The sequence below is a fragment of the Tripterygium wilfordii genome, chromosome 11, assembly GCF_013401445.1.
Source record: "Tripterygium wilfordii isolate XIE 37 chromosome 11, ASM1340144v1, whole genome shotgun sequence".
Lineage (NCBI taxonomy): Eukaryota > Viridiplantae > Streptophyta > Magnoliopsida > Celastrales > Celastraceae > Tripterygium > Tripterygium wilfordii.
Window position 1 is genome coordinate 549,840 of NC_052242.1, and position 27,670 is coordinate 577,509.

The 27,670-nt window shown below is 38.1% G+C and overlaps 6 protein-coding genes, 1 long non-coding RNA gene and 5 other non-coding genes across 18 annotated transcripts; 2 read left to right on the top strand and 10 right to left on the bottom strand.

Moving 5' to 3' along the window:
- Positions 1 to 1,815: 1,815 nt before the first annotated feature.
- On the top strand, positions 1,816 to 3,354 carry LOC120009486 (ice nucleation protein). Its single transcript, XM_038860099.1, has 2 exons — positions 1,816 to 1,966; positions 2,267 to 3,354. The coding sequence occupies exons 1-2, from the start codon at positions 1,816 to 1,818 to the stop codon at positions 3,352 to 3,354; spliced, it is 1,239 nt and encodes a 412-aa protein (XP_038716027.1).
- TRNAT-GGU lies at positions 2,054 to 2,125 on the bottom strand. Its single transcript has one exon. It is a non-coding gene; the product is annotated as a tRNA-Thr (tRNA).
- Positions 3,355 to 4,341: 987 nt separating the features above from the next.
- Positions 4,342 to 6,649, bottom strand: LOC120009880 (pectinesterase-like). Its single transcript, XM_038860606.1, has 2 exons — positions 5,683 to 6,649; positions 4,342 to 5,042 (listed from the first exon to the last, which is right to left on the bottom strand). Exons 1-2 carry the CDS (start codon positions 6,647 to 6,649, stop codon positions 4,342 to 4,344), a joined length of 1,668 nt encoding a protein of 555 aa, XP_038716534.1.
- Positions 6,650 to 7,359: 710 nt separating this feature from the next.
- LOC120009643 (putative pectinesterase/pectinesterase inhibitor 22) lies at positions 7,360 to 9,942 on the bottom strand. 3 transcript variants are annotated; one of them, XM_038860298.1, is made up of 3 exons: positions 9,801 to 9,942; positions 8,757 to 9,591; positions 7,360 to 8,238 (listed from the first exon to the last, which is right to left on the bottom strand). In XM_038860298.1, exons 2-3 carry the CDS (start codon positions 9,517 to 9,519, stop codon positions 7,568 to 7,570), a joined length of 1,434 nt encoding a protein of 477 aa, XP_038716226.1. In that variant the 5' UTR covers positions 9,520 to 9,591; positions 9,801 to 9,942; the 3' UTR covers positions 7,360 to 7,567. The 3 variants fall into 3 exon arrangements, with proteins under 3 accessions (XP_038716226.1, XP_038716227.1, XP_038716225.1); XM_038860299.1 differs by having other exon boundaries at positions 8,757 to 9,596; positions 9,801 to 9,928; XM_038860297.1 differs by having other exon boundaries at positions 8,757 to 9,807.
- An 11-nt stretch (positions 9,943 to 9,953) lies between these two features.
- LOC120009642 (F-box/LRR-repeat protein 3) lies at positions 9,954 to 13,721 on the bottom strand. Of its 2 annotated transcripts, none has more exons than XM_038860296.1 (7): positions 12,747 to 13,717; positions 12,132 to 12,257; positions 11,924 to 12,028; positions 11,412 to 11,811; positions 10,942 to 11,071; positions 10,556 to 10,850; positions 9,954 to 10,347 (listed from the first exon to the last, which is right to left on the bottom strand). In XM_038860296.1, exons 1-7 carry the CDS (start codon positions 13,383 to 13,385, stop codon positions 10,102 to 10,104), a joined length of 1,941 nt encoding a protein of 646 aa, XP_038716224.1. In that variant the 5' UTR covers positions 13,386 to 13,717; the 3' UTR covers positions 9,954 to 10,101. The 2 variants fall into 2 exon arrangements, 1 of the variants encoding a protein (XP_038716224.1); XR_005470711.1 differs by having other exon boundaries at positions 10,217 to 10,347; positions 10,438 to 10,850; positions 12,747 to 13,721.
- Positions 13,722 to 14,676: 955 nt separating this feature from the next.
- Positions 14,677 to 19,156, bottom strand: LOC120009783. 4 transcript variants are annotated; one of them, XM_038860485.1, is made up of 8 exons: positions 18,932 to 19,156; positions 18,730 to 18,847; positions 18,266 to 18,652; positions 17,291 to 17,563; positions 16,016 to 16,536; positions 15,816 to 15,940; positions 15,432 to 15,592; positions 14,677 to 15,340 (listed from the first exon to the last, which is right to left on the bottom strand). In XM_038860485.1, exons 1-8 carry the CDS (start codon positions 19,129 to 19,131, stop codon positions 14,810 to 14,812), a joined length of 2,316 nt encoding a protein of 771 aa, XP_038716413.1. In that variant the 5' UTR covers positions 19,132 to 19,156; the 3' UTR covers positions 14,677 to 14,809. The 4 variants fall into 4 exon arrangements, with proteins under 4 accessions (XP_038716413.1, XP_038716412.1, XP_038716415.1 ...); XM_038860484.1 differs by having other exon boundaries at positions 14,677 to 15,343; XM_038860487.1 differs by lacking the exon at positions 14,677 to 15,340 and having other exon boundaries at positions 15,444 to 15,597.
- Positions 19,157 to 20,835: 1,679 nt separating this feature from the next.
- Positions 20,836 to 22,407, bottom strand: LOC120008880. Its single transcript, XR_005470548.1, has 2 exons — positions 22,307 to 22,407; positions 20,836 to 21,066 (listed from the first exon to the last, which is right to left on the bottom strand). It is a non-coding gene; the product is annotated as an uncharacterized LOC120008880 (long non-coding RNA).
- LOC120010017 lies at positions 21,210 to 21,289 on the bottom strand. The gene has a single exon (XR_005470803.1). It is a non-coding gene; the product is annotated as a small nucleolar RNA snoR53Y (small nucleolar RNA).
- LOC120010013 lies at positions 21,609 to 21,705 on the bottom strand. The gene has a single exon (XR_005470800.1). It is a non-coding gene; the product is annotated as a small nucleolar RNA snoR69Y (small nucleolar RNA).
- LOC120010012 lies at positions 21,799 to 21,893 on the bottom strand. The gene has a single exon (XR_005470799.1). It is a non-coding gene; the product is annotated as a small nucleolar RNA snoR69Y (small nucleolar RNA).
- On the bottom strand, positions 22,118 to 22,215 carry LOC120010014. The gene has a single exon (XR_005470801.1). It is a non-coding gene; the product is annotated as a small nucleolar RNA snoR69Y (small nucleolar RNA).
- Positions 22,408 to 23,915: 1,508 nt separating the features above from the next.
- Positions 23,916 to 27,058, top strand: LOC120009728 (lipoprotein NlpI). Its single transcript, XM_038860418.1, has 8 exons — positions 23,916 to 24,250; positions 24,341 to 24,407; positions 24,514 to 24,553; positions 25,048 to 25,180; positions 25,433 to 25,504; positions 25,892 to 25,972; positions 26,629 to 26,690; positions 26,773 to 27,058. The coding sequence occupies exons 1-8, from the start codon at positions 23,957 to 23,959 to the stop codon at positions 26,837 to 26,839; spliced, it is 816 nt and encodes a 271-aa protein (XP_038716346.1). The 5' UTR covers positions 23,916 to 23,956; the 3' UTR covers positions 26,840 to 27,058.
- The last annotated feature ends 612 nt before the right edge of the window (positions 27,059 to 27,670 follow it).

The window sequence follows — 27,670 nt, forward strand, 5'->3', positions numbered from 1 at the left end:
ATATAGAAAAATCTATAAAACTCAAATTATATCTATGCTATTCGGGAGAAAATGGGTTGATTGAATACGGTGTCAAGTTCATAGAATAAACTAGCTAGTGCAATTTAAGAAAAATAAACTGAATTATTTTAAAAAAAATTAAAAAGGTATTTAAGAGTAATAATTTTCTTTTATTTAAGGAGATTAATTTAGAAAACCAAAGTATTAGACTTAAATATCGAATATATATACGTACAGGGAAATTGATGAATAATCTGAGATGTCAATCAAAGAACTAGTTAGATATACATGTACACATTCACAATGAATACACTACCTTTATCATTAGAACATTTGGACATCTATTTCATTCAAAGGTTGTCTTAAATAATATCTTGTAAGTTCGATTTTTTTTTATTCCGCGTAAATTTTTGAAATATTTTGATCGGGTAAATGATACATTTGGTCACTAATAGATAATGTTTGTTACAACTCAGTCTTTTACGTTCCAAACGTAACAATTTGATCATTGGAGTTTATGAGTTGTTTAACTGTTAGAGAATCTACAAATTTCGATCAATTAACATGTTGACTTGTCACATTCACATAAATTCCTCATGTGCAATGTTGGTTGGAATTTTTTTTTTAAACTTTTTGGTGACAAGTCAACATGTTGACTGACAGGATTAGCAAAAAATATGGCCGTGTAAGGGACTGAGTTGTAACAGACCTTATCTGTCAATGATCAAAAGTATCATTTACCCTATTTTGAAATATTTTGATTGGGTAAATGATACATTTGGTCATTGACAGATAAGGTCTGTTACAACTCAATCTTTTACGTTTCAAACGTAACAATTTGGTCACTGGAGTTTATGAGTTGTTTAACGATTAGAGAATCTACAAATTCGATCAGTCAACGTGCTGACCTGTCACATTCACATAAATTCCTCATGTGCAATGTTGGTTGGAAAAATGATTTTTTTTTTTAACTTTTTGGTGACAAGTCAGCATGTTGACTGATTGAATCAGCTAAAAACCTGATCATGAAAGAACCCTGTAACTCCAGTGATCAAATTGTTACGCTTGAAACGTAAGGGATTGAGTTGTAACAGACCTTATCTGTCAATGACCAAAAGTATCATTTACCCTATTTTGATTGTATCACTAATTTGGCACTCCTCCCGATCCATTGAATCAAAAGTCCGCGCAAATTTTTGAAATATTTGGATTGTAATATTGATCTGGCACACCTCCCAAACCATTGAATCAAAATTAATCTTCTATTCTAATCGAATTGCGGAGCTCCCATATCCGTCATCTCTATCCCTCAATCAATTTTCTCTCTTCAATGAATTTATGCAAAAAAGGGTACACAAAACAAGTTGACTTCTATAATATTAATATAACAAGAAATCATCAATTCCACTTCCATATTAAACTGGATGTTTTACCATAGGAGTCCTCGATCCTTACAGAGATGGAATTATATTCAAGTGTTGGATATGTTTGGATACTCAGTTAACTTGCCATTTGATGAGCCTCAAACTTTTTCTTCCTTTTTCTTTTGATAGAGAACTTTTCTTCCTAATGTGAATGTAGATGTACGTACGTACGTTATTACAGTCTTTCTTGCAAGTATTTTTGGGACGTCTATATACAAAAGGTCTTAGTCAGTCCTTTATATACATTTATGGTAAGCAAGATATCTTTCCATTAATCAAACCTAGTGATTCTCAATAAATTCAACCTCTCTTTCAATCTCCTAATCACCATACTCTCAAGCAAAAACATCACAAGATCAAAGAAAATATTATCCCTCCTAGCTAGGCAGCCATGGCAAAAACCCTTTCTGATGATAACTCTAGCAGCTCACAAAAACAAAAACCAATTAGTGATGAGAAAATGAAGATGGTTGTGATTGATTTGGAAGAGAATGTTGAGGAATCAACCCAAGCTGCAGCCAACAACACTCCTCCTCCTCCAGGTATATATATATATATATATATATCAATAGTATATATCTCTAGTCTCGCTTAAAATATGAATACTCCCACGAGAGTTTTAAGGTAAAAGCCCCTTATCGGGTTTGAACCGATGACTTACGCCTTACCATGGCGTTACTCTACCACTGAGTTAAAAGGGCCTGTTTCATTTTATTCCTTAAAAAACCACTATGAGTTTAGTGAATATAAAATAATTGATATATCTCAATTTATTTAATACAAAAAGTCTGTTACTTATAAGTAACTACGATATCAACTCTAGTACTATTTTTGTTGAACAGAGATTGGACTGAGGCTATTCAACGGCACCGGAGAGTCATCGGCTCAGGCCGCGATATTGAGAAAAGCATCCGATGAGAGCGGCCACGATAGGAGGTCACCTCCTAGGGTTTTCTCATGCAGCTTCTGCAAGAAAGACTTCCCCACCTCTCAAGCTCTTGGTGGGCATCAAAATGCTCATAAGAATGAGAGACTGATAGCAAAACATCGTCGAGAGTTCCAAATGAACGCTATGGGTCACTATGATCCCTTGACTTCTTACAATGATTTTTCAACTAGTCTAGCTCATGCTTCTCTTTATGGATCTTATGGTATTAGATCCTCATTTGGGGCGACGATGGATTCCATGATTCACAAGACACATATTCCATGGACCCCAATTGGATACCATAATTATCGTCATGGTGAGAGAGCTAGCCAAGGCTTAGCACATCCATTGGACCACCGTGACCATGAAAGGTTCAAGATGCAAGGTCTTAACCCCATTTTGAAAAGTGGGTTTGGAAATCCTAACTCTTTGGGTTTGAACCACAGAAATGGGTTTGGAAACTCTAGCTCTTTGGGTTTTAACCCCAATTTGAGAAGTGGGTTTGGAAATTCTAGCTCTTTGGGATTTAACCCCAATTTGAGAAGTGGGCTTGGAAACCCTAGCTCTTGGGGTTCTAACCTCAGTTTGTCAAGTGGGCTTGGAAATGCTGGATCTTTGGGTTTGAACCTCCATTCAATAAATGGGTTTGGAAACCCCAGCTCTTTGGGTTTAAACCCTAGTTTGAGAAGTGGGTTTGGAGATGTTGGCTCTTCGGCTTTGAACCCTCATTTGATAAGTGGGGTTGTGAACCCTAGTCCTGTGAGTCTTAAACCCAATTCAACAAGTCAGTTTGAAAAGTCTATTTCTTTGGGTTTAAACCCTAATTTGACAAGTGAGCTTGGAAAATCAAACGCTGGCATTGGAGGACCTAGTAGACTTCACCTTGGAGGCAGAAGTGGATGTGTATTCAAACCATATCAAAGACCAAGCTCCACTATCAAGAAGCCAACAAATGATCGTTCTGAGGACGAGCAAGGACTTGATTTAACCCTCAAGCTTTAAATCATTGTTGTTTGTTTGTACTATTAGTGTTCTTTTTTAGGTTCTTTTAAATCATTGTTGTTGTTTGGATTATTAATATCAATTTGTATCAATTCCATGTTATCTTAGAGTGTATTTGGATTGAGGATTTGGGGAATGAAAGGGAAGGAAGAGAATGGAAGGTAAAATATTTTTCTCTCACGTTGGATAGATAAAAAAAGAAAGAAAAAAAAATAGTTTAATTTACTAATTTATTCTTACTTTTTATGTTTACGTATTATGTACAAGGATAAAATAAGTTTCTTAACTTATAAATAACTTAATTAGTCATCCCTTTCCATGACCTCATTTTGGAGGGGAAGTATTTTGACAAAAGTTTAATGAAATCTTCTTCTCAAATCCCTCCTCTTAATTTTTTCCTAAACTATCCAAACAAGAGAATTGGAAGGAAATTTCATTTCCCTTCTCTCCCGATGTTTGGATTGAGGGATTTGGAGAGAAAGAAAGAAAAGGGAAAGGGCATTTCCTTCTAATTCCCTTGTTTGGATAATTTAATAAAAAATTAAGGGGAGGAATTAGAGGAAGATTTCATTAAATTTTTACCAAATTGGGGAGTCATTTGGAGGGGATAGATGACTAATTAAGTTATTTATAAGTTAAAATCTTATTTTACTTTGTACATAATATTTTAACATAAAACTAAGGATAAATGAGTAAATTAAACAAATTTTCTTTCCCTTTTTATATCTATCCAAACATAGGAGAGAAAAAGTATTATTCATTCCCTTCTCTCCCCTTCTCTCCTCTTTCCTCAAACCCCTCAATCCAAACAAATGAATATTCAAAGTACCATCCTCTTTCATAAATTTTAAAAAAAAAATTTGAGTAATGATCATAATAATTTTACATGATTGTGAAAATTTAAACTTCAGTAGATTCACATTTATCATCTCCACAAGATCCAATTACTGCAAACATGATTGTGATTATTCATATCTATTATAATCTTCATGACTGATTGATAAATCCACCAGTGTAAGGAACAGCAGTGGTATTCAACCAATAATCCCCTATTATAAAGTTGGACACAGTGAAGGTAACTGCATCACTTTCATTTATCACACGATAACCAGGCCACGTAACTCTACTAGAAGTGTTTGATCCAGGACCAGTGTTGTTAAATTCAGCATAATAGAGCGTACTAAGCGAAAAATTGCCCGACCATTCGTGCCAACCGGACGGATCAATCAGGCTATCTATAAAGGATTGCATATAAACAGTCCTCGAATACTCCTTCCATGGCCTGCCCAGATATGTTTTTGTCGTGCCATTCGACGAGGCTAAGTCACTAGATGCTGTAATACTACAACCCTGAATTGAAGTACCTGTGTTTTGGTTAGGATCTGTTCGGCCTTGCGCAGTTATCGTATTGAATTGTCCGGACAATGGAAGTCGCGAGTAAATATTACAGTTTTGGAAAACGACGGCTGCATTACCAAATATGAAGTCAATAGTACCATAGATATTGCATTCTCGATAGAATTGTCTGAGAGAATGTGTATAAAGTGTGTCTTGGTAGCCCTCGAAGCTGCATTTGTAGAATGCAGACAAGTCCGCCCCATTTCGGAGAGCTACTGCTTGTTGTTGGATTGCTCCTGCTGTGTTACGGAATGTTATGTTCACTGCCACAAATCCTTGTGCTACCACAGCTGCAAGATGTAAAGAATAGTACTTGGAATTAATGGTCTAAGAATGAGGTGCATTTGAAGAGTTTTTTCATGAGGAAATGTCTGGTTTGATAATGAAGTGTCGAGGTTGCTTGCTAAGGAAAAATAGGTAACTTGACCTAGAAGTTAGGTTAGGTATATAGTATCAAATGGGTGTAGGCATATATAATTAATGTTTGATTCACATAAATACACAAGTAGTTGATCTTGAAAATAAGCTATAGTACAAATGCCATTCTCATCCAATTCACCGAGTGGTGGCATGGATATAAGAAACTGTTTAGGTCAGTACTCATTAATGAACCCTGAACTCTAAAACCCAAATCAGCAAATTCGTAAGTTAAATTGGACATATATGTCTAAAAGATGCAAATATGCCTATGCGCAAAATCAGAAAAATCCCGAGTTAAGTATAATAGCCTCATATAGGTTTAAGAATTGAATATTATATACCCTAACTATAATTTGACTTGAAATCCATGTGTGACCCTAAATATTTGAGATTAAGACATGTTTGTTCTGCTCAAAGGAGTAAGGCAGTTTAGCTTTTTAATAAAATGAGCACAATTTAGGAAGAACATGTAAGTAACAAGAATCACAATCACAATCATGTTGAACTCACCAAAAGTAGCAGAATTGAAGGTAGTCCAATTATCAGCAACACTGTGGTTGCCGGTGATTATCGTCTGATTAATACCATCTCCAATCATCATCACGTACTTTTTGTTGCTAGGAATGGAAACATACTCTTCATAAATCCCTGCAACCACATAAATCACAAAGTAGCTGCTGCCTTTAGTGTTGTTTGGTGCCACCTTCACCGCGTCGTTAATGGTGGTAAAATTTCCAGTTCCATCAGGATTCACAACCACCATTTGGCTTACTGAAACATTGCCAATAACTGGAGTTGTTTGAAGAATCATCCTTCTCCTGAAAAACCCATATGTTTTCTGATTCTGGGTGTTGGAAAATGCGGTCAGCTTCCTTTCTCTAAGCCATCTGGATCTGAATCCAACATGAGTACCCCAACTGTTTGTGAAAAGTCCCAGAGAGACACTGTATGCCTTGGTTCCATTCTGAATAGGTTCTGAGAGAGAATTCCTGATGCTTGAAGCTGTGAATGTGGCTTGAATCCCATCAAGACAAGTATCTTGATTAGTTATGACAGCACTAAGCAGTGAATGTAAATCTTCAGCTTGTGAGCTATGAAGTGTACTATTGGTGTTATTGACAATCGCCAGGGTGTTTATCAGGAAATCCTGGTTTAGTCCTGCTAGGAATTGACAATCCTGGAGAGCTCCAATGGTGGATTGAGACAAGTTGGAGCTTGATTTCAGGTACTGATTGAGTAGTGAAAGGAACCCTTTGGCTGTTGATATGGATTGGTGGAATGAAATTCGACCATAGTCGAAAATGGTGCCGGAACGGTTGTTTGGCAGCATGGATTTGCAGAAGGAAGGATAAGGTGTGGAGTTGCAAATGGTGTCTGGGGAGTTGAAGACTGAGGAGGAAACAACTGCAAGACATGGAGAGGAGAAGAGCATGACAAGAAGAGATGCTGTGCATAGTTTTGATAGGAATGAAGCCATGACCAAACACAAGTAGATGAGCAAATTAAACTTGGTGCCATTGCCTGGTCTTTCTGACTCAATTTATAGAAAAGAAAGAAGGGTTTGTGAAGCCTTTGAGGAAGGTTCTTCTGCCCTACTTGTTCAATTTTTAAGGTTTCATGATTCATATAGCACATGAAAAGCCCATTTGGCTTAAAAATACTCTGTTTTTAGCAGGCCAAATTGTCAATAACAACTTGTCAGTACTTTAGTTGCTATATAACTTTAGTCAATAACAAGCAAACAACTGGAATTTACATAGAACACAACTTGGTTTTAATGTAAACCCAGTGATTCATTGTTTATAAAAAGTCAATAATGTTTTAGCATAGCTTACTGCAGTTGCACATGTTTTGTTGTCTGCTAAGACATGGAGAGAAGAAGAGCATGAGGAGGAGAGATGTTGTGCATAGTTTTGAAGCCATCTTCAAACATGTCAACACTGAAATCTCATATTGGTCGAGCATAATCCAGCCAAACGGTTTATAAGTAAAGTTAAGCTCATCTCACATTAAAGATGCGTTTTTTGGGCATAAATACAAATGGCGACGATCTATGAAAAATAAATCCATACAGGCTAGTGGCTTAGAGCGCACAATTTCTTCAATTTACAAGTCTATGTAGAGAAGTGATCCGAAGATACTCTATGTTATGTTGGATACTTTTACCAAATTACAAATTCTCAAAGCTGCAAAGAAAGGTCTATTATTATTTGCGTCTAATAATAATAAATAAAGAATGGGTTACATACTTGCATAAGGTGCAATGGGCTTAAGGCCCATGTTAGTTACAAAATGAAGTACCTTACTGTTTGGGCCAACCTGGTACAGAGGTGGCCCATAATGGATCCCTACAATGGGCTTAATGATAATACAGAGCAACCTGTAGGATGATGACTTAATTGATCAAACCAGCAGTGAACTTGATCCCAGTTGCCGGCAACCAGGACATGCCATCGATGAAGCGGCCGACGGTGAAGAAGCTGGCGGCGGAAGCATCCCGCATGATATGGTAACCCGGCCATTTGATCCGCCCGGATAAGCTTGCCCCAGGCCCATAATTCCTGTACTCACCATACCATAATGTGTTCAAGGCAAAGTTACCATACCACTCGAGCCACCCTCTTGGCTGCACTAATGCACCCATGTAAGTGTTCATAAAAACAGTCCTGGAATACTGCTTCCATGGCCTCCCTAAATAGGTTGGTTGAGTGGCAAACACAAAGCTATCTTGGATCGAAAAGCCAGTGCTCTGATGCGGGCTTTTCCGGCCTTGGGCGGTGATGGTGACCTTCTGTAGTGGCAAGGGGACTCTAGTGTATATCCTGCAGTGTTGGAGAACGGCAGCTCCATTGCCGAAAATGAAGTCTATAGTGCCGTAGACATCACATTCGCGGTAGAACTGGCGGAGGGAATGGGCATAGAGGGTGTCCTGATAGCCTTCCATGCTGCACCTGTAGAATGCAGATTGATCAGAGTCAACTCGAAGCGCCACTGCTTGATGGTTTTCTGGTCCGGCTGTGTTCCGGAATGTCATGTCCCTTGCTATGAATCCTTTCCCAGATACGGCTGCAACAATGGAATCAGAAAGAATAATGTTATATCTACAATTCATTTTTTCAACGTTATTGGAAATCCAAGTCCAAATACATCAAAGATATTATCCGTTATGGGACACGGAACCATACAAATTTGCTGTTCATGAGTCGTTGTCATTGGTTCTTAACCTTAGAAAACGCGTCATATTGTGAGGTGCGAGACCTTTATTTATATACCACTCGGTTGGGTTAATGTCAATTGGATGTGTGAGATTATGCTCGACACTCCCCCACAATTATGGATTGAGTTATGTCCAAATGAAGAGGTAAAGGTCATGTCCAAGCCCAAACACATCGAGGATATTGCACCCTTTGGGTCACATGTCCACACGGATTTTTTATTCATGGGTCATCACTGTTGGTTCTTGAACCCAGAAAATACGCCCTAGTGTGATAGATGCAAGACTTTTTTTACTTATATACCACACGATTAGATTATGTGTGAAATATGGATTCATGAAATCGAACTCCAAAGAACAGAGGACTAACCGACAGTTGCAGTACGGAAGGTAGTCCATCCTTGCATGAAATGGCGATTACCCTCCACAACAGTCTCTCCAATTCCATCACCTACAAACATGATATTGGTCTTTTTCTTCTTCATATCAATATTCTCTCTGTAAACTCCCTTCTTCACATATATAATATGCCTCCTATTGCTGTGACTTGGAGCATAATAGACTGCCTCTGTAATGGTCTGGTAATGTCCACTACCATCCACCGCAACAATGGCATCTACATGCATATGAGCAGGTTTTGCCTTCAGAAGCTCCTGATCACCCTCGGTCATCCACTTTGGAAACTCTGTACTTGGAGGTGGTTTCAAAGGTAAGCTATGAAGTTCACTGTACATAGCAAGAACATTACCTATCAGCTGTGTTACTTGTCTCAGGCTTCCCCTGATGAAGCTCTCAAGGCGCCGGTCCGTCCCCTCGAAGCCTTCGAGGCAGGTGTCTTGGTTACTGAGTGCAGCACTTAACCAAGCTTTAATGTTGCCGTGATAGTGTAGGTTTTTGTCGCCGGCGCGAATCTTCTTTATCTCACCGAGAGACCATGCCAGCTCTGAGACTGAGAAATCCAGGAGTTCTTTGCAATCTTCAATCGCCATTTGCTCGCGGTAGCTGATAGACAGAGAGTTGAACTTTGTGATCATGTCAATAGCTTGAATAGCTTCATTAAGGCTGGCCCTGAGAGCTGCACTCAAGACTGAAGTACGGTTTGAAGAGCCAGCTATTTCTACCTCGGCATGCATGTTATTCAAGCATGATTCAGGGCTTTCAACATCAAAGCAAGCTTGGGAAATCAGGGCTTGTGTGGTAACGTTCTGTTCTTTTATGGGAAAACAATAAACTAAGGATTCAAAATAAGGAAGCAGGAAGAAAATGAAAAGAAATTTGCCTAAAGTCATTTTTTCTGGAATAGATTAACGGGGAGAGGAAAAAGAGGAGATTTTTAGTGGTCTTACTGAAAAGAGGTGGAATTATATATAGAAAAGAATGCAGGAATTGTTTGCTTTCACGGCAATGAAAGTACCTGCTCCCTTTCCTCTGGACAAAGCAGAAGTTATGCTTTCTTCTCAAGGGCATGGTTTTCAATTATTCCTTGCCCTCATAGGTATGTTGGCCAGGTGGACTGCATCTCTTTTACATATGTTCAGTCCATCTAAACTCCTCTGGGGCCGAAAAGACTCGAAAAAAAGAAGAAATATTAAACATTGCTATATATAGTCTTTATGCCAACATGCATAGATACATTATAGTAAAAAGTTAAAACAATAACCGTGACAAACGATTGTTTATGGTTTCAAACATGCATCTGACGATATTACACACTGCTAATCCCACCTAATCTTGCAACCTGAACTGTGTAGGATTTCAAGTGTTTCTGAGGAAAGCCATAACCTGAGAGAAGCAAGTAACTTGATCTTTTTGATCCGGACGGAGCATGCCCTAAGTGCAAGTTCAAACCCTTCCACTGTAACATTGGGGAGCTGCACTAGCTTTGCGTCTTGAAGGCGCGTCAAATTCCCCATCACCGTGCATAATGCCATATTTGACAAAGCACAAAAACTCAGATTTACCTGCAATCATCAGTGCAATTCAGTATTAGAAACATTCTCTCAGGTCTGCCAGAGTGCCAGTACTATAGATCAGATATTAAGTCAAGTAACTGTGAATTTTCAGTTTTTCGCTTTGCATCCCATGTCTGCCAGTTATGTTTAGCTAGTAAAATGCCAGATCTAAACAACAGAACACTTTCGGACCCTTCCCATTCAAAATCTTTCATACCTGTCGCAAGTTCCGTGCATAGTAGGCAAGTGCCCAGAAGCCCAAATCATCAATATTATCACAATGTTTCAAATCCAAATCTGCTAGTCTCTTACACCCAGCTGCAACAGCCTTTAAACCTACATCTGTGACTTTCTTGAGGCCCCGCATCTCCATGTCACAAAGCTCCTCAAAATAGGCAATTGATTCCATTCCTCTATCAGTAATCCCATTACAGTATGATAAGTTGAGTTTCTTTAACTTTTTGCAGCCATTTGATAACACAGCTAAGCCATCATCTCCAATACCGGTGCAGCTGCATCTCCAAGATATGTGAAAATAAAACTATTTCCCATGTTATCCATCAAAATTTAAATATTATAAATTTGAATTCAAGGTCAAATTACCGGTATAGATCCAATTCCAAAAGCTTTGGGTGGTTTGAACCAATATGGCACAGTCCTTCGTCGGATATATTTGTGCAAAGTCCTAATGTCAAGCACAACATTTCTGAACATCCCGACAAATATTTAAGCCCTACAGCAAAGAAAACACCAAAGATAAAAATCAACCAAGTGACCGAATACTGATAAGGGATCAATCCAATATGAGATGGGATCAATCCAATATGAGATGGAAAGAAATAGCACGAGGGGAAAAAACTAAGGCAATCTGGAGAATAAAAACGTAAGTAGAGAATGAGAGTGGCAATGATGTTCGTAACACTTGAATAAATGAAAATTCAATTCTCCAACAACATCACTGAAACATTATTGAATACTTCAATGACAATATCCCCCAGACAACAACATTCTTCCCTTAAAACAAAAATTCTCATTTACTTTAAGATATAGAAGAACTGGAAAGTACCGTTTACCTATGTCATTTACGCCATGACAATCAGTGAGATCGAGCTCCTCAAGTAGCAAGCTATAAGATCCCAGCTCAAAAAGACCCTTCTCAGTGATCATATCACATGACTCTAACTTAAGGGATGCAAGCTTCCTACAAGAGTTTGCTATAGCAGAAATTGCAGCGTCAGTAAGGGAGTGGCAGCATGTCAGATTTAGGATCTTCAAATTGACACAATCGGATACTAGCTGCATAATGCCCCTGTCGGTCACGCCTATGCACTTGCCCAATCCAATTTCAGACAAAGACTTACAGTTGGCACTCATAACTTGGAAAGTAGAGTCCGAAACTTGAGCTCCATCAATTCTAATTGAGTTCAGATTATTTAAATCCTTCATGCAGCTCAGAAAGGTTGTGGAGAGCTCCTACCCCAGATACCAAGATTCAAGCTCAGAACATCTGAATTCTGAACTTAAGAAAATAATAATAAATCAAAACCACTGATTTAAGATAACGCGCATACATATATTCACTTACCCATATGCAGTAACATGCACTGAGCTCCAAAAGGCCTTTATGTCCTCTGATTACAGAGATTAAACCGGAAGAACTAACACAATCGCACCTTGTTACATCAATCATCTGCAAATTCCAACGTCGGTATAATTCTTTGACTTACTTCTAGAAATAATTTGCTCAACCTGCTATATTCTGTAATCCCAAAATACACAAAAAAAACACTTACTTGTAGCAAAGGGCAGCCATTTTCCAAATACTGTAGACCAGTGTCATCCACCAAAGGGCAACCCACCATGGTTAAAACCTCCAACTTAGGCAGAGAAGCAATTGAACAAAGTGATTCATTCGTCACCTAAGACCAATGCAGCAATCAAATTCATCAAAAGAAGACCAAATACTGGTCCTTCTACCAATGCAAAATCACAGGGAAAAAATTATAAGATAATGTTTTTAATTTTTTATACTTGAACCAAATAATGTCCTTCTTCCTCCCCTTCCACCATCCCCCTCCCCCTCTCCATTATTTTCCTTTGTCCTTCTCATCCAATTTCCTAATAGACAAGGAAAATTTCAAAACTTAAATCATCTCACATTGTCCATTTTCCCTCCAACTTTGCAACAAAATCACTGAATCAAACACCATAGAACTCAAAACACCTAATGCAGATGGGTAAAGAAAAAAAATCATGATATACCTATAACTACACTTTTCCACAAGTCCCTTTCAAATATCCACTTCCTTTCTAACTTTATCAGAGACCAAACAGCCCAAAACCTAAAAAAGGTAAAGTAAACAAACAGAACAAATTAATAGAAGCCCAAAAACAGAACGAACACAAACCTTTAAATAGGACACATCAAGAGACTTCAAAGTCCGACACTTCTTGCACAAAAGATCAAGACCCAAATCAGTTATCTCCATGCACCACTTCAAGCTCAGCCCCTCCAATCTACCACACCCCACAGCTATCTTTGCCAACCCAACATCACTAACTCCTAAGCACTTGTCCATTTTCAGCACCTTCAACCGCGCCGCTCCCGACAGCACTGCAGCCTCCCTGTCGCCGAAAGCCCAGCAATACGAAACGTCAACATACTCCAGGCACGGACAAGCCTGCACCAGCATCCCCAGACCCGGAGCTCTCAATCCGTTTGCGCGACTCAGGACCAAATTCCTCAGCCCCTGAGTCCATGCCGCCCGATCCACAGCGTTGCGATTCACTAGCAACGACACAGTCCCGCAGTCAATGCGAGGACACACCGAGAGGTCCAAGGTCTCAATGTTTGCGTACTTCTGTAGAAGACTTAACAAGAACTCGAGTCGTAACACTCGAAGAGTCGAGCGTGTCACCAAATCGACTCTGTGGTATTCCTTGCAAACGAGTCGCCATGTTTTACGATCCAAGTCGGAGGCGAGTTTCTCATAGACCCGGGCAAGTAGGTCCTCCGTCAGAACATCAACCATCGACTGAGCCGGCATTGCAAAACAGAAGAAAAAATAAATAAATAAATTTTACCTAAAATGAAAATTAAGGTCCCATGATTTGTGAGAGTTTGAGATTTGAAATTTTAGGTTGGGACGAATAGGAAGAGGAGGCGGATATGGAGGAGAGGATGGTGTGTGGGTTTCGAGAGAGACCGAAACATGCTGACAGAGTTAGTTAGAATCGGATTCATTGTTTCGGTTTACCGATGTATCGGGAAAAATCGGACCTTTTGATGTGAAGAAAGAAGAACTGCAGATGCTCTGTTCTTGCTGCTGAAGAATGAGAGAGCCAAGGGAGATGACAAGAGCTACAATCAGAAACGGCCGAACCTACAGTTTAAAATTGTAATCGTTTAGTAAGTTGGGGTTTCCAGCTTACGGTTGCTTTCGTGGCTGGTTTCAATTGGTTAAATTACTAAAGGTTCAGTGGGACTTCAACACCTGATGGCTGCCTCTTCAGTAAGGCCAAATATAGGAAATAACCGATATAACCCTTACTTCTGGACACTTGTAGAGGAATGAAGCATTATGTTGGACGGAGTACAAGGGCATAGTAGGAATTGAGTAGCCACTTAGTGGAGAATATGTGGTGTGTGAACGTCAGACATCTAGAAATCCTCGAACCTTCATCATTGACCGTTTGATTATTTGAGATGAGAGACGTGGCTGTAGATTCAGAAAAGGAAAAAGTTGATGAAATCATGAGAGGCTGTATCTGGCCTTGTTTTTGTACGGCGACGGGGTAAAGGTGGGCTCCACTGGGACGTGCGACGGACCGTACCTTTTGTCCGTCCAATACTTGGGAAAGCAAATATCAAAAGTCCAAAGGTGACGTGGATATTCGCGAAGTGGGTCCCATTATGTTAATGTGATTAGTAGATTTTGGATATGCAAATGTTTGTGAATTGAACTTAGGTCCTAATACCAATTGATTCTTTCCCTCTTGCTTATCAATAAACTCACCAAACTTACCTCCGCAAATATCTCTAGGATCAAATTTTATGAACTTGAAAAGGTAGTTTAGTTCGATTCTCGCTATGAGCAATATTCTTGTAGAGTCACACGTTAAGTTTTGACTTAACTTATCATGTCATCATATGAGAGACTTTTGTAGCCTTACTGCTCAAATTTAAGTCTATATTGAATGTCTCAAGAACAAAATTGCATGACATCATCGTTCTTTGGATAACCAAAAAAAACCTTCTCATAGATTTATCCACATAATTATGATAGGCATATAACAGCTAATGAAAAGAAAATCATATGCATAAAGCATACGGATCCATGATGAAGTTGTTCTATATATTTATATTCTGATTGCACATGCAGGTTGAACTTTCAAAAGGCAACAGCACATGCAACCAGAGTGCCAAAAAAAGAGAGTTGGAGTTAATTAATTAATTCTCAAAATATATGTTTCATGTTATGATTCCTCTCTTAAACAACTTATCACCACCTTCAACAGGTGAATAACCAAAACCAGGCTGTCTGGTGATGAGATCAGCCCTTTCGGATGCCATTACAGCTTCAGGATTCCAATGCCAAGGTTGAAGATATGGGGAAGAATTGGTTGAAGAAGAAAGTGGAGAAGGATGTAGTATCACAGAACCCCAATCTCTAGCTCCTAGTTTCGATTCCTTCAACCGACGCCTAATGAGCAAGTTTCCCAAGTCTTCTTTTCTCATCTCTGATACACTTCTGAGTATTGAAATGCATAGTAGGAGGATAAGAACCGTGTCTTCATCGGGGAGTAGTTCTACGGCCAATAGCTTCCAATTTAAAAGAGCTGTTGCTCTTCCATTTGGGTTGTCCTCATTGAAACGAACGAATGTTATAAAGCCATCCTCATCTTCTTCTCCATCCTCGCTTTGTTCTTCGTGGGAACTGTTCGTTTTATTACTAGCTTTCCTCACTTGGTACTGCATTTTTCGTCCTCTCAACAACTTAACCTGCTGCGCAATATTGCTTTCTCATTAAAAAACAGGGGAATGTAATTTTTTTCAAGTCTATCTCTAAAAGGAAATGTAGATTTTCACTTACAGATGAGTCTGGAGACATTTCATTTATGAGCGTGAACCTCAGACCTGGCACTGATGTTGATGATTCCCAACTAATTAACAACTCATCTCCTGTGGAGAAATTCCACGCGGCTTGGCACTTCTCTGGAGGTTCTTTGGGGGTTGCTGTTCCTACCACTTTTGCTGTACTAGATGGCAAAAGAATGCACAAATGTCTGAAATTTGATTAACCAATGTTCGAAGAATGAAAATTACCAGAGCCGATCACATTTCTAAGTCAAAGTGTAAGATCCATAAAGAAGTTCAAGTGAAATCACTTGCAGAATGAATTTATATTCCTTGCTCCTGATTTTAGAGTTTGATTGAAAATTCAGCATTGTAGCGTTAAAGCTTTAAAACTACATACCAGGAGCTCTACCGATGGAATCTGCAACATAAGACCATGAACCTTCTCGTATCTCAATAATTCTGTCTTCCCATTTCACAGCTGATGGGGTTTCATCTCCTCTCCTCCAAAGCCCACCTCCCACTCTACATTTCAATTCAAATTTTGTCTTAGAGAAATACCACCTCCCCATATAACAAAAGAAAAGGGTATGAAATTACCTTATCCGAACAACGAAACACTCTCTCCCAGCATGATCAAGAACTGTGCGAGACAACCAACGACCTTCTTGAGGCCTATACCGGTTCATTCTCAGAATCACATCTGATATCATTGCCCCTGAATCATCAGTGACTCTATCTGGTACACATTTCAACAAATATGGTGCTTGAACCGGTGGAGTTATTGAAGCAACAATCCTCACTTGATCACCAACTTCTCTCGCCAAAGCAAGGGATGGTGCTCTTAGTAAATCATTCCATAAAAATGTAGCCGTGTCTAGCAATTTGCATCTTTTGAAAAAGCCCCCACCACGATGGCGAAGCTCAAGCATCAATCCTCTGGTGCCAAATTCACCGCAGAGATGCCAAGCTTTTTGCCATGAATCCAGGCAGATGTCGGATATGAGATTTTCCATCTTGAGCTCCCTGTGACATCTTACCATTTTCAGACACAGGAAATTGCATTTAATGTCTTCATGCATTGCCTTCATCCTAGAACTGAGCCTCACAGACAGACACACCTGCATCGTTTTAATCAAATACAAAGTCAAATATCTCTTACTGACCACTCCTGATTGATTTTCTGTGCAGCTTAACGTACTTCTCCACATAATTGCAGCATGAATGCACCGTAAAAAAGAGACGTAGTTCTTTTTCCAGTTTTTATGGAGGACTTCATCCAAATATCCTGAAATATTATTGTAAGTGGTCTGGTTTTCATTTATGTGGCCTGCCATTGAGTAAAAAAGTACAAAGATGCCAGTTTTAAGTTATAGTAACAAATAAAGTCTCAGTTCTTCCGTCGAAAATTTTTTAAGCTTTCATAATCTTCAGAAATGAGACAAAAACTTGTCTGTTTTTCTTGATCTTCTTTTTCATTTTTTTCATTTTTTTAATAGTCATGGTTGGTACTTCACTCCTTCAACTTAAGTTAGATAATAATAGGAATTGAGTGGAAGAACTGGTCTGAAGGTATCAAATCTAAAACGACAGAGAAAAAGCTGAAACAAGACTAATCTTGAATGACAAGTTGACAACTATTGACCTACTTGATATTTCTTGTTTAGTCAGGAAAAGAAAAAAGAAAAAAGAAAAGAAAAGGAGGATGCATATAAAATATGATAGCAATAATACAGCCTTAGTTATATAATCAAAAGATGATTCCACCTTTTGCAGCTTTGCTGCTTTTGATCTTGCAATGTCCCTAAGCCCCACAGGAAGAAATTGAAAAGGCATCTTAAGGAATACTCGAAGAGTTTATGTAAATTGTTTTACCTCAAGTAAGAACCTGGGTGTCATGGCCTTGTATTTGGTGTTGACATCTACATCTGAGACTGCCCAGTGAACAGGAGGATTCACTGAGGCAACCCCATCAAAGTCCAGGGCTAGCTCGGCTCCAGCTTTCTCATATGGTTGCTCAAAGGCTCTATCCCACAATTTCTGGGTTTCTTCCACCTCCTTTTTATTCACAAGTTCCCCTACACTCACCAGACTCCAAATGTCGCCCTCCATCTCTTTCAAGTCCTCTGCATATACAGTTGGGTAACTCTGGCATATTTTGTGTACCCCATAAAATCTATGTATGAGATAGAGAACTACTGAACAAGCAAGAGTAAGAATCATAAGAGAGAAAGAAAGAAAAGCTTAGACAACAGAAAGAATATGTTAACATCGAAACCGTTATAATAGTGGTTAAATAGCAGTACCAAAAAAAACTCCTTTTTCTTGATTCCTTTGATATGATTGAATAATCTTATTGACAGAAAACAACCAATTCAGATAGTCCTTGCAGCTTCAGCCTTAATCAGATCATTATTGCTTCAAGAGAAGTTGCCAATAAAGTTTGAAAGAACTGATTTTGAGACATTTACTTGTAGTCACAGACCTTACTCCACCTTTCTATACCAAATTGAGTTAAACTATAACACCTTATAATTCTTTTCAATGCCCATTAATATTTTCATATTTGGGAAAATGTGCTTTCGAAACATATACACACATGGAAGCCAGGATATTAGGTAAAGGTAGAAGATGGAGAATAAGACTGAGTATATCAGGCTATCAGCATCAACCACAACTCTTTTTTTTTTTTTTTGTCTGAACATCAACCACAACTTACCAATACAAGGAACTCAAGAAAAGATATTCTATGAACCAATAAAGACTAAAAATGAAAAAGAAACTTAATCATCACAAACCAACAAACATAAACAAAGTTAAAAAGAAAACAACAAGAAAAAAGAACCTTACTTGATGAGTTATCCACATCAGTAGAATGTCCAAAGTGGGCACCAAAGGAGAACACCCATCTGTGGATCTCTGCAACAAGAACAAAAACCCCTTGTACCTCTGTTTTGCTGCTATCAAATACACAATCTCGTTCATATATGGTACTGAGAACTTCTTGCACAAATTTCTCTGCTTCTTTACTTCGAACAGTAGATCTTCATTAGTCACGATATCAACTGGGTCTTCCAAATCTGAATCAATTTCATTCTCAAAAGACTCAGATGGGTATCTTCTTTCCCAGATCTCTCCGCATCTCATCAATGCGTAATCTTCATTTTCTTCGTCGAAGATTGCAGGTTTTCCTATCAGTTTTGAGAACCTCGATGCACAGTATTTCCTGTAATTGACCTGAAAAGGGAGTGTCAACTGTCAACACCTGTTTGGTCACTAAGAAAGTTGAGATAGAAAGATTTTATTTTGCTTACCGGATTCAAGGAGTGGCAGAACCAAACCCACTCAATATCCAGAGGAGGAAGAACCAAAGGTGGCGTCTTTGACTGAACCGTCAGATCAGAAATCAACGGCATCCAGAGCTCCTCATACCTGCAAAAGGAAAAAACCCAACATTTTTCATCCTCCACCGCCTGATCAAACTACGTTTACAAACAAAAACAGGGTTTTTCTGACCTTCGTATGGCTTCAACAATAACGATTGGACTCTCGTGAAGCCACTGAGACTCTGCCACTGTTCTCAAGAACCCGATATTTCGCCTCGCAGCCGATACGAGATTCACGCTCAAACGAAACGTTTCCACTTCGGATATTTCACTGAGGCTCCTCGAGGACATGGAGCCCGATATTTCGGTTGCATACCGGGCATCCGACATGGTCAAATGAAGATTGATCGGATTCGATGATAGAAGGGGATTTTGTTCGGAGACAGAGGTAGCATGTGAATTTAAATACGGCAGGGGAGAGAGCGAAAGTTAGAGTGAGGGGATGTGGACACGTGGCACTACATCTTAACATTTAATAGAACACGAAGGATGATTCGGTGGCTTTAATAATGTCAGAACCTTAAACTTCACCTGAACTACAACAGTTAGACTTAGACAGCTGTCTGCGGTTGATTTCTAATCCAATGTTCAAGATATGACTCATCCAGATGAATACCTCTCACATTAGGTGTAAACTAATGATTTGATTTGTAGATATGAGTTCTGAAAATGACACGTAACAGGTTCATTACATTTACATTGATTTAATGAACCGTTTTATTCTACTCTTTTATCACATAATTTATTATCCAAAATTCATTGTTTTACTATATATTACATTGTTTTTTAAAACTCAATCTAGAATTCATTGTTTTAGTTCTAAATCCATTATTTTTGAAATTCTATTAAAAAAAATAATGGAATTAAGATGCACCCGATAAAACTTATCGATAATGGATCTTATTAAAAAGAGTTTTATGCGCAGATTCAGAATATATAATTTTTTTAAAAATCTAACATGTATTTTGAGAGTTAAAACGTTTTAAAATTTCGTTTAAGAGACTTTGAGCTCTCATAAGCTACCATTATATGGACTACCTAACATTACTGTATGAGTTCAATGTTAAACAATTTAGTCAAAAGCCGAAAGAGTCAAAAATCATACAATACCTAAAATTGTGAAAATATGTCCATCACGCTCCAATTCTTGAGACGCCTTTTGAAAGACACAACCACGTGAGTCTTAAGACTAGAACATGAATGATCATCTTAAATGGATTGGACCTAAATCTCTTTTACTTGCTTCTACTTCTCACCTCTTTCTTCACATCCCTCTCCTCAAGATTCTTCAAATTATCAGAACAAGAACGTCAGTCGACTACTAATTGTCATTCCTTTCATGATCAAATTTCATGAAAAATTGCTCATGAAGTGGTTTTTTTTCCTCACTAGATGTTCCTTGAATATCAAAACGTTAAGCAATCCATAATTCCATACTATACGTCACGAGTGAGTATTGAAGCACCAATGAGCCACCAACACTGACCTAACATGTTTACTCTTCAAGATGTGGCCATCATAGCAAACCTGGTAAGCTCTTCCATGTCTCTCACTGGCTCATCTTAACATGTTTAGTGGTAGTATATGTTATTGCGTTGTCGGGGCTGTTTGGTCCCATAGTCATAGTCACCACTTCCACCGCAAAAGGCAGAAAGGTCATTTCAATTATGTACTTCAGAATTCAGATTTTGGTCACAACGCGACAAAATTCACCCACATGGTTTTCAGCCTTTCAGATTTTGATTGATGGGGGAGACCAGTTTCGTCGTGTTCTGCAAAGCAACGGTTGCTTAGGCAAAGCTATTGGATTTTTAAAAACTTTCCGTCCGGCCCACAAAAAAAGAAGACGACTACAGTGGGCTTGGAAACAAAAGATCCAGACGCATATCAAGCTAAAGAAGCTAATGAGCATTAACGGCCCATTTATGGCCCAATCTGTTAAAAGCCCAAGTAGCTGGCCAGCCTTGACAGATATTTCCCAAAGATGAAATATAACGAATAGAACATAAACAACATGAGACATTGAGACATATCATTAAAGTTTACAAATCAGATGCCTAGATATTTAAGCAAACAAGTTGAAAATTAGCATTCAACTTAAGCTCCATAGAGTTCTTACATACGTGGTTGTATCCAAATGATAAAACATTGTACAACAATGAGTATCACCAAAACATTTGCAGACCAAGGATGTGTAAATAAAAAAAATCTTATGATAGATGCTTGCTTACATCTCTCTTCAATGTTGTTGTTATAGCTTTTAACCTGAAACAGACGACTGCACTCAAGAAATTACCCAAGGCATTACACATTAACATAAACATTAGGATATCATACATACATTTTGAGACTTGAAGATATTGGGAAACTGAAAGACAATGAGATGGATAATCTGTGGGAGGTTTAGTAGTTCCCTCAGTAAAATATAAAGAAAATCAATCATTGATCATCAGAATTAGCATGGTTCAAATGCTGCATCATCGGGAACATATTACACATCTAAACAGATATACATTTTCTATGCATCAACCCAGAAAAAAAAAAAGGAGAGAAACTTGTAAGTTCAGTTACAAGGATGTAATTCGTAAATTACAGGCAAGTGAGTATCAAGCAATGCAAGTTCTGGAGCAAAACAGATTAAATCATAAGAAAAAAATTAACCAACCAAGACAATCCCCTCAGAGCAAACAGATCAGTCACGAAATAATCAGAGATACATTAGCAATTAGTAATCAAGTCATCATAGGGAACTCTTCTTTCCGATCTAAAGTAGAGAAAATATGATCTTTAAAATGAAATTTCAGTATTGAAAAGTACTCAGATAAATGTTATCTAGTCAATTCCCTGACCTCAAAAGGGTCTCATAGAGCTGGGATTAGAACATTGATCATCATGGAAAAATCAAATCTCATAAAATTAAAAAGAAAACAGTATGTTGAAATGCTGGACCAAAAGACATCTAGCAGATGAAAAAATCAAAAACATTCAAATATTGAAGAAGGTTCAGATTAATGTCGTACAGAGTCAATTCCCTGACCTACAAAAGGTCTCATAGAGCTGGGATTAGAACATTGATCATCATAGAAAAATACAAAAATTATTTCTCATAAAAGAAAAAACAGTATCTTGAAAAGCCGGACCAAAAGACAAGTTCGCAGAACGGATTATATCGAATCATCCAGCACAAAAGCATTGTATTCACACGAAATGAATTATATTTACACGAAATGGATTATCCAAACTCTAAAACAAACACAGATCAGTCCACCGAAATCCATATATGAACTCAAAAGAAACAAATCAAAGTAAATACATACAAAAGGCTCAGACAAATGTTGGAATAGATTCAATTCCCCGACCTCTTAGAGGTCTCATAATGAGCTGGGTATGAAACATTTATCATCATTGACAAAATCATTTTGCACAGAAAAACAGTAATCATTCTGGAGGAAACGAAAGACGACTGACTAATCGATGAAGAAATGAAAATTTCGTAAAAGTTGACCTGAATCGAGACGGATTGCATTGCCGACGGAGGTAGAAGTTGGGGAAGAAGCTTTTCTTATATAGGCTCCAGATTGGTTTAGGGTTAGAGCTCTATCGTCGTCTTTTATTTCCAATGATGACCTTAGGCGGTCACCCAAAATTACAAAACCAACATTGTAAAGTATGGGCCTTGGCCCATTTAGATGGGCTGCTAAGTGCTAGGAAACAATTACTACTGGGCTGATGCATACATGGGCCCTAATACTCTTAACGAAATAAAAACAGTTATAAACCAGGAAACTCTTAAATTTATGAAGACCATTTATGCATTCACAGATCAAACATGAATTGGTTTTTCAAATTTGATCCACCGCCTGTGCATACACGAGTGGCCAGCGAGAGACTCTTTTTTTCCCTTTTAGTAACTGATAACGAAAACATATAAATTTGTTTTTTGAACATTTGATGTGAGACTAAACACATATCGTCAGACCCGCACACACAGAAATTTATCACATGAGACATGATAAATTGGGTCAAAACCCAATGCATAATCGCAAGGGTATTGCATCCCATTGAGAATCGAACTCCAAAACTTATGAGGCCGTACATTTTGACGTCAGATATATTCACGACTAGGTTATTACCCTAGTGGTTAGCCAGCCAGTGACCAACTCCAAACTACTATCACAGTCGTTTCTTTTTGCTTCTAAATCATGAAATGTACAAGCATCAATCATCGAATCAATATTTAGGACAGTCTTGACGAACACATTGATATGTATATATAATGGTTGGTGTATATATATGTGTGTGTGTGTGTCTGTGTCTGTTTGTGCATTGTAAGCATTAACCAATATCGTAAAGATGACAACATTTCTTTCTGGACTGATTTGTAGATGACGACATGGAATTAACAGATGAAGACATTAAAGCATCCAGGAAACTAGAATTCTCTCGGATTTTTCGAGTTTATTCAGCAGAAGCTGAGAGTCACACACACATGGAAGAAGAATAAACGGATGAGAATCAATGAAAAGAAGCCAAAACAACTTTCTATCTCTTTCTTCTTCCCTTTTTTGTGCTATGAAATCTTTCAATCATTTGCTGTATTGGACTTGGATGGTAAAGGCTACCTGTGTTTCCCAGATGTTGTTGGCCCAAAATTTCAATCTGGCCCAGGTTGTTTGTTACAACTGGGCCCAAATGGCCCAATGTTGCTTCGTCCGTGCAGACATTCTAAAGGACACATAGCTTTGGTCTTAAAAAAAACGTTGCTTTGATCAAAATCAACGGCTGAAATTAATAGGATTCCATGTGAGAACTTCTCTATATATGGGCCTCACTTGGGCCCAAATAATTGGACTCCAAAGTCTCAATGAAGCCCTTTGCTGATACAGTTCCATGATTATTGATTAGCAGTAGCACTTAACAATTAACATAACTCAGTTTCGAGCCCACTGTCATGCCCAATTTGATTTTTGGGCTTGATTAACTTAGCTTCAGGTCCAGTAACAAAACCCAGTTTCTAGCCCAGCCCAATTTAATCTTTGGGTTTGTTTACTTTGCTTCAGGTTCAGGCCCATGTTACCGAACGAATAACGCAGCACCACTGCACTACTCTCTGGCCTTTGGCGCCTTATCAACAGTTTCTGTATCCTCCGTTTCCATGGCTTCCTTTCACATATCCAAACCCTCCTCCACCACTTCCTCTTCCTCCTCCATTCGCCACCGTTTCTATTTCTCTGTTTTACCTCCAATTTCGCTCAAAACCCATACGAAATTTAACTTTCTTTACACAAATCCTTTGAGATTAATCCACAACTCTCAACACCCACCACTGACATTTTCCAGGAGATTGTTTCTCCCTTCAGTGTCTGGAATCTGGGATGCTTTTAGAGGAAACGACAATGCCCGTGAAGCAATTCTCGCCATTCGTCGTGGAATGCTACTCTTTAGACAGGTAAAATTGTGAGCTTTTTTAGGGTGAAATCCTTCTTACTGAGATGGTCCTGATTTGCAGTCATTAATATTTTTTGTTGTTGCTTTGAAGGGTGATGTTTTGGGATCTTTAGCAGAGTTCGATAAGGCAATAGAGCTTGATCCTCGTCAAAAGGCTTGTAGGTATCCCAACATTTTGATTTAGGGGTTTCTTTCGAAAATTGGGATTTTTTTATAAGTACACAATAGATATTGATGAGGTTGATGGTGGTTTCAATAATACAGATCTTTGGCAAAGAGGGCTTTCGCTTTACTATCTTGATAGGTACTTGCGTTCTTCTTGTGTATTATCCTTTAATATTTAGTAACAGCAGAAACAGTGCTTGATTTTAGCCTCATACAGCCTAATCAACTGTTTTAAATGACAAATTATGTGTTTTTTTTTTCCGGTATTTGATATATGCTTCTGATTGTTGGGCTATCAAAAATGCATACAACAAAAATGCAAATGCTTCGTTGGATGTATGCTCACACGAGGAAGGATAGGTTCCGAGAAAAGATGGTATATACATGTTCAACGTAGAGATAGATGGGTGGGGTGGAAGATCTAAAAAGATATGGCTTGAAGTAGTAAGAAATGATATGGATTTAATATGAGTCGATGATTGTATCATCCTAGATAGAAATGAACGGAGAAAACGAATACGCGTAGTGGATTCCTGTTGATTTTCTCATAGACTCATGTACCCGACCTCAAACTTTTGGGATAAAGGCTCGGATGAGATGATGATGATCATTAACTTGGTTCTCTCTAATCAGGTTTGAAGATGGGGCAGAACAGTTCCGGTTTGATGTTGCACAGAATCCAAATGACACAGAAGAGTCTATATGGTGCTTTCTTTGTGAAGCTAAGTTATATGGAGTTCAGGGAGCAAGGAAACGATTTCTCAAGGCAAGCTATGTATAGGAATATTATCAAAGGAATAGCATTACAAAATAGGATGAACTTGGATGAACTTGCTAATAAAGTGAGAACATTCTGAAGAAATTTTTTGTCCATTTGATCAATTGAACACAATAAGTATGCTAAGTTCTGAATTCTTAGACCTTGAATGGCAGTGCAATTATGCTTTAGGGGTTTAAATCATGCATGTTTTATGGATGAATATGAATGGTTCATTCAAATAGTGCTAGCTGATTGCAGGTAGGGAGAGATCCTCGGCCCGTCATGCGGGAAACTTACAATCTTTTCAAAGATGGTGGTTATCCAGAGAAGGTAGGGAACAATTTGATCTTTTTTCTGCTTACCTAAATGAATGTATTTGAACTAGTTGTTAAATGTTAGAAAGGGGTTTAATTAATTTTACATCCGAACAGGTTTTCATATCCACTTAATTGTATTTCTCATGAAAAGTTTCAGTTGCATGCGAGAAATTTACGAGGAGTTATTTTTGGCCTCTTTCTGAGTAGACTGTTGGGCTCAGGGAGGCTTCCCCTAGCCAACCCATTTTATTTTTTAGAAATATTTTAAGCTTTTGATATGAAAGGAAAAATAGCTTCATTATTTAGTATTGACATGAGGTTTCTCTTATGTGGGAAAGTCTACTTGCATTTACTTGAATAATTTGACTACCTTACTGAGGTGAGTGATTTTACTGCACAGCTTGTAGCTGCATTTTCTAATGGCAGGGAGAGTGAATATTTCTATGCTTCTTTATATGCCGGGCTTTATCATGAATCTCAGGTTTGTCCAAATCCTCTACATGCTGCTTGACAATAGGTCACGATTTCTTATGACCATTACAACTACTTGTTGACTCATTAAAATGCATTTCACTTATTGAAGCAAGATTTTTTGTAGTGATTTGCTTACTGTTATGTGGTCGAGAGCATAGGACGAGGAAGCTTACAGTGAAGAGGGAAATATGATGCACAGTTGCACACACCCCATTTTGATATTATGACACCCCAAACCTTTTTCTTGCTGCATAGTCCAACCCTTGCCTGCCAAGGCTTTTCTTATATTTGTAGCGCGACAAAAGGAACTAGTCTATACTAATTAAGCATCGGGATTAGTCCTAAACTTACCAATCCCTGGCCTGGCTATAGTTCTGATTAGGACAATGATAACAGTTTCTTTGGCAAATGGACTTCATCACTTTAATTCTTTCTCAGTGTGATCTGTTTCATTAGTTATTTAACGATGAAGCATCATCATGTGATGCACTTGAGTATCAATGAAGTTAATTGCAATATTTTAAAGAAAGTTGACAAAAAGAAACGTGATTCGATATACATAATGTTTACAACCCAATGTGGTGGAAATATTGCTTGCTGATCTGATTTCATTTTTTTTCCTTGATTTCGCTGACCAGCATTTACCAACTTCAACCTTTGCAGAATAAACTAGATTCAGCCAAATTTCATATAATGGCTGCATGTCAGTCTTCTTATGGTCAAAGGTTCGGATTCAAACTACATTAAAACTCATGAGAAATTTGTGTATGTAGATTAAGTCTTGATTGATATGCATGCTTATTTCAGGTCAGATGATTATATGGTTTCCCTTGCCAAAGTGCACTGCCTTTGTCGAAATTGGAGCACTGAATAGATCTTTTGGCTCTTGCTTTGGTAATGTAAGAAGTTCAGAGCTGGATGAGACAAGCTCAAACAGCAAGAAGAGCACTTGCATATGATTGTCTGCTTTGTAGATTATTATGGTGTTGAAAGCATGGTTTTGTTCATAATTTTGTTTAAAAACATAATCGAATGGTTGTAACATATTTGTCTTAACCTTTGCTTTAGCTTAAACAGCATCATTTAGGGATTGTATCTTTGTCCCGTATCAAAAGCATCCTTATTGAGAATTATTTGCCAAAAAGTGAGAAGATGACAAGCAACCTTAAACAATTCAAGATTTGGCTGTTTTGTCCATCAGATGTCTTTTTTAATACAAACCTATTTGCGTGCCAAATTGTGATGCAATATAAAGTTTTCTTAAACTTGTGGCATGCGTTGGGTTTTGATCCAATTTATCACATGGTTAGGTGGGAAATTTATGGTAATCCATTGAGTTTTGACTCAATTTATCTTATCATGGGAAACTTTTGTGCGTGTGGGTCTGGTGGTCCGAATTTAGTAGGATTGTCTAAAAAAACCATTACAAACTAAGTCAATCATCTAATCGATCGTTTGATCGGTTATTGTCAAATATATGTTAGTGAGGATCGACCTAAAAACCGATAAAAAAGCAAAAAAATTGACCAGAACGTTAATAACTTACCAAACGATCGGTTAAATTTATGTCAAAAAAACGTACCAAAATGGACCCTGTACACCCCTATAATTTCTGAAACACCCCTACCCTTTTTTTTCCACCTTCATTCAATGCTACAATCATCAGAGATATGAAAAAGGACACTAAATTGGTGTCAAATGCAAG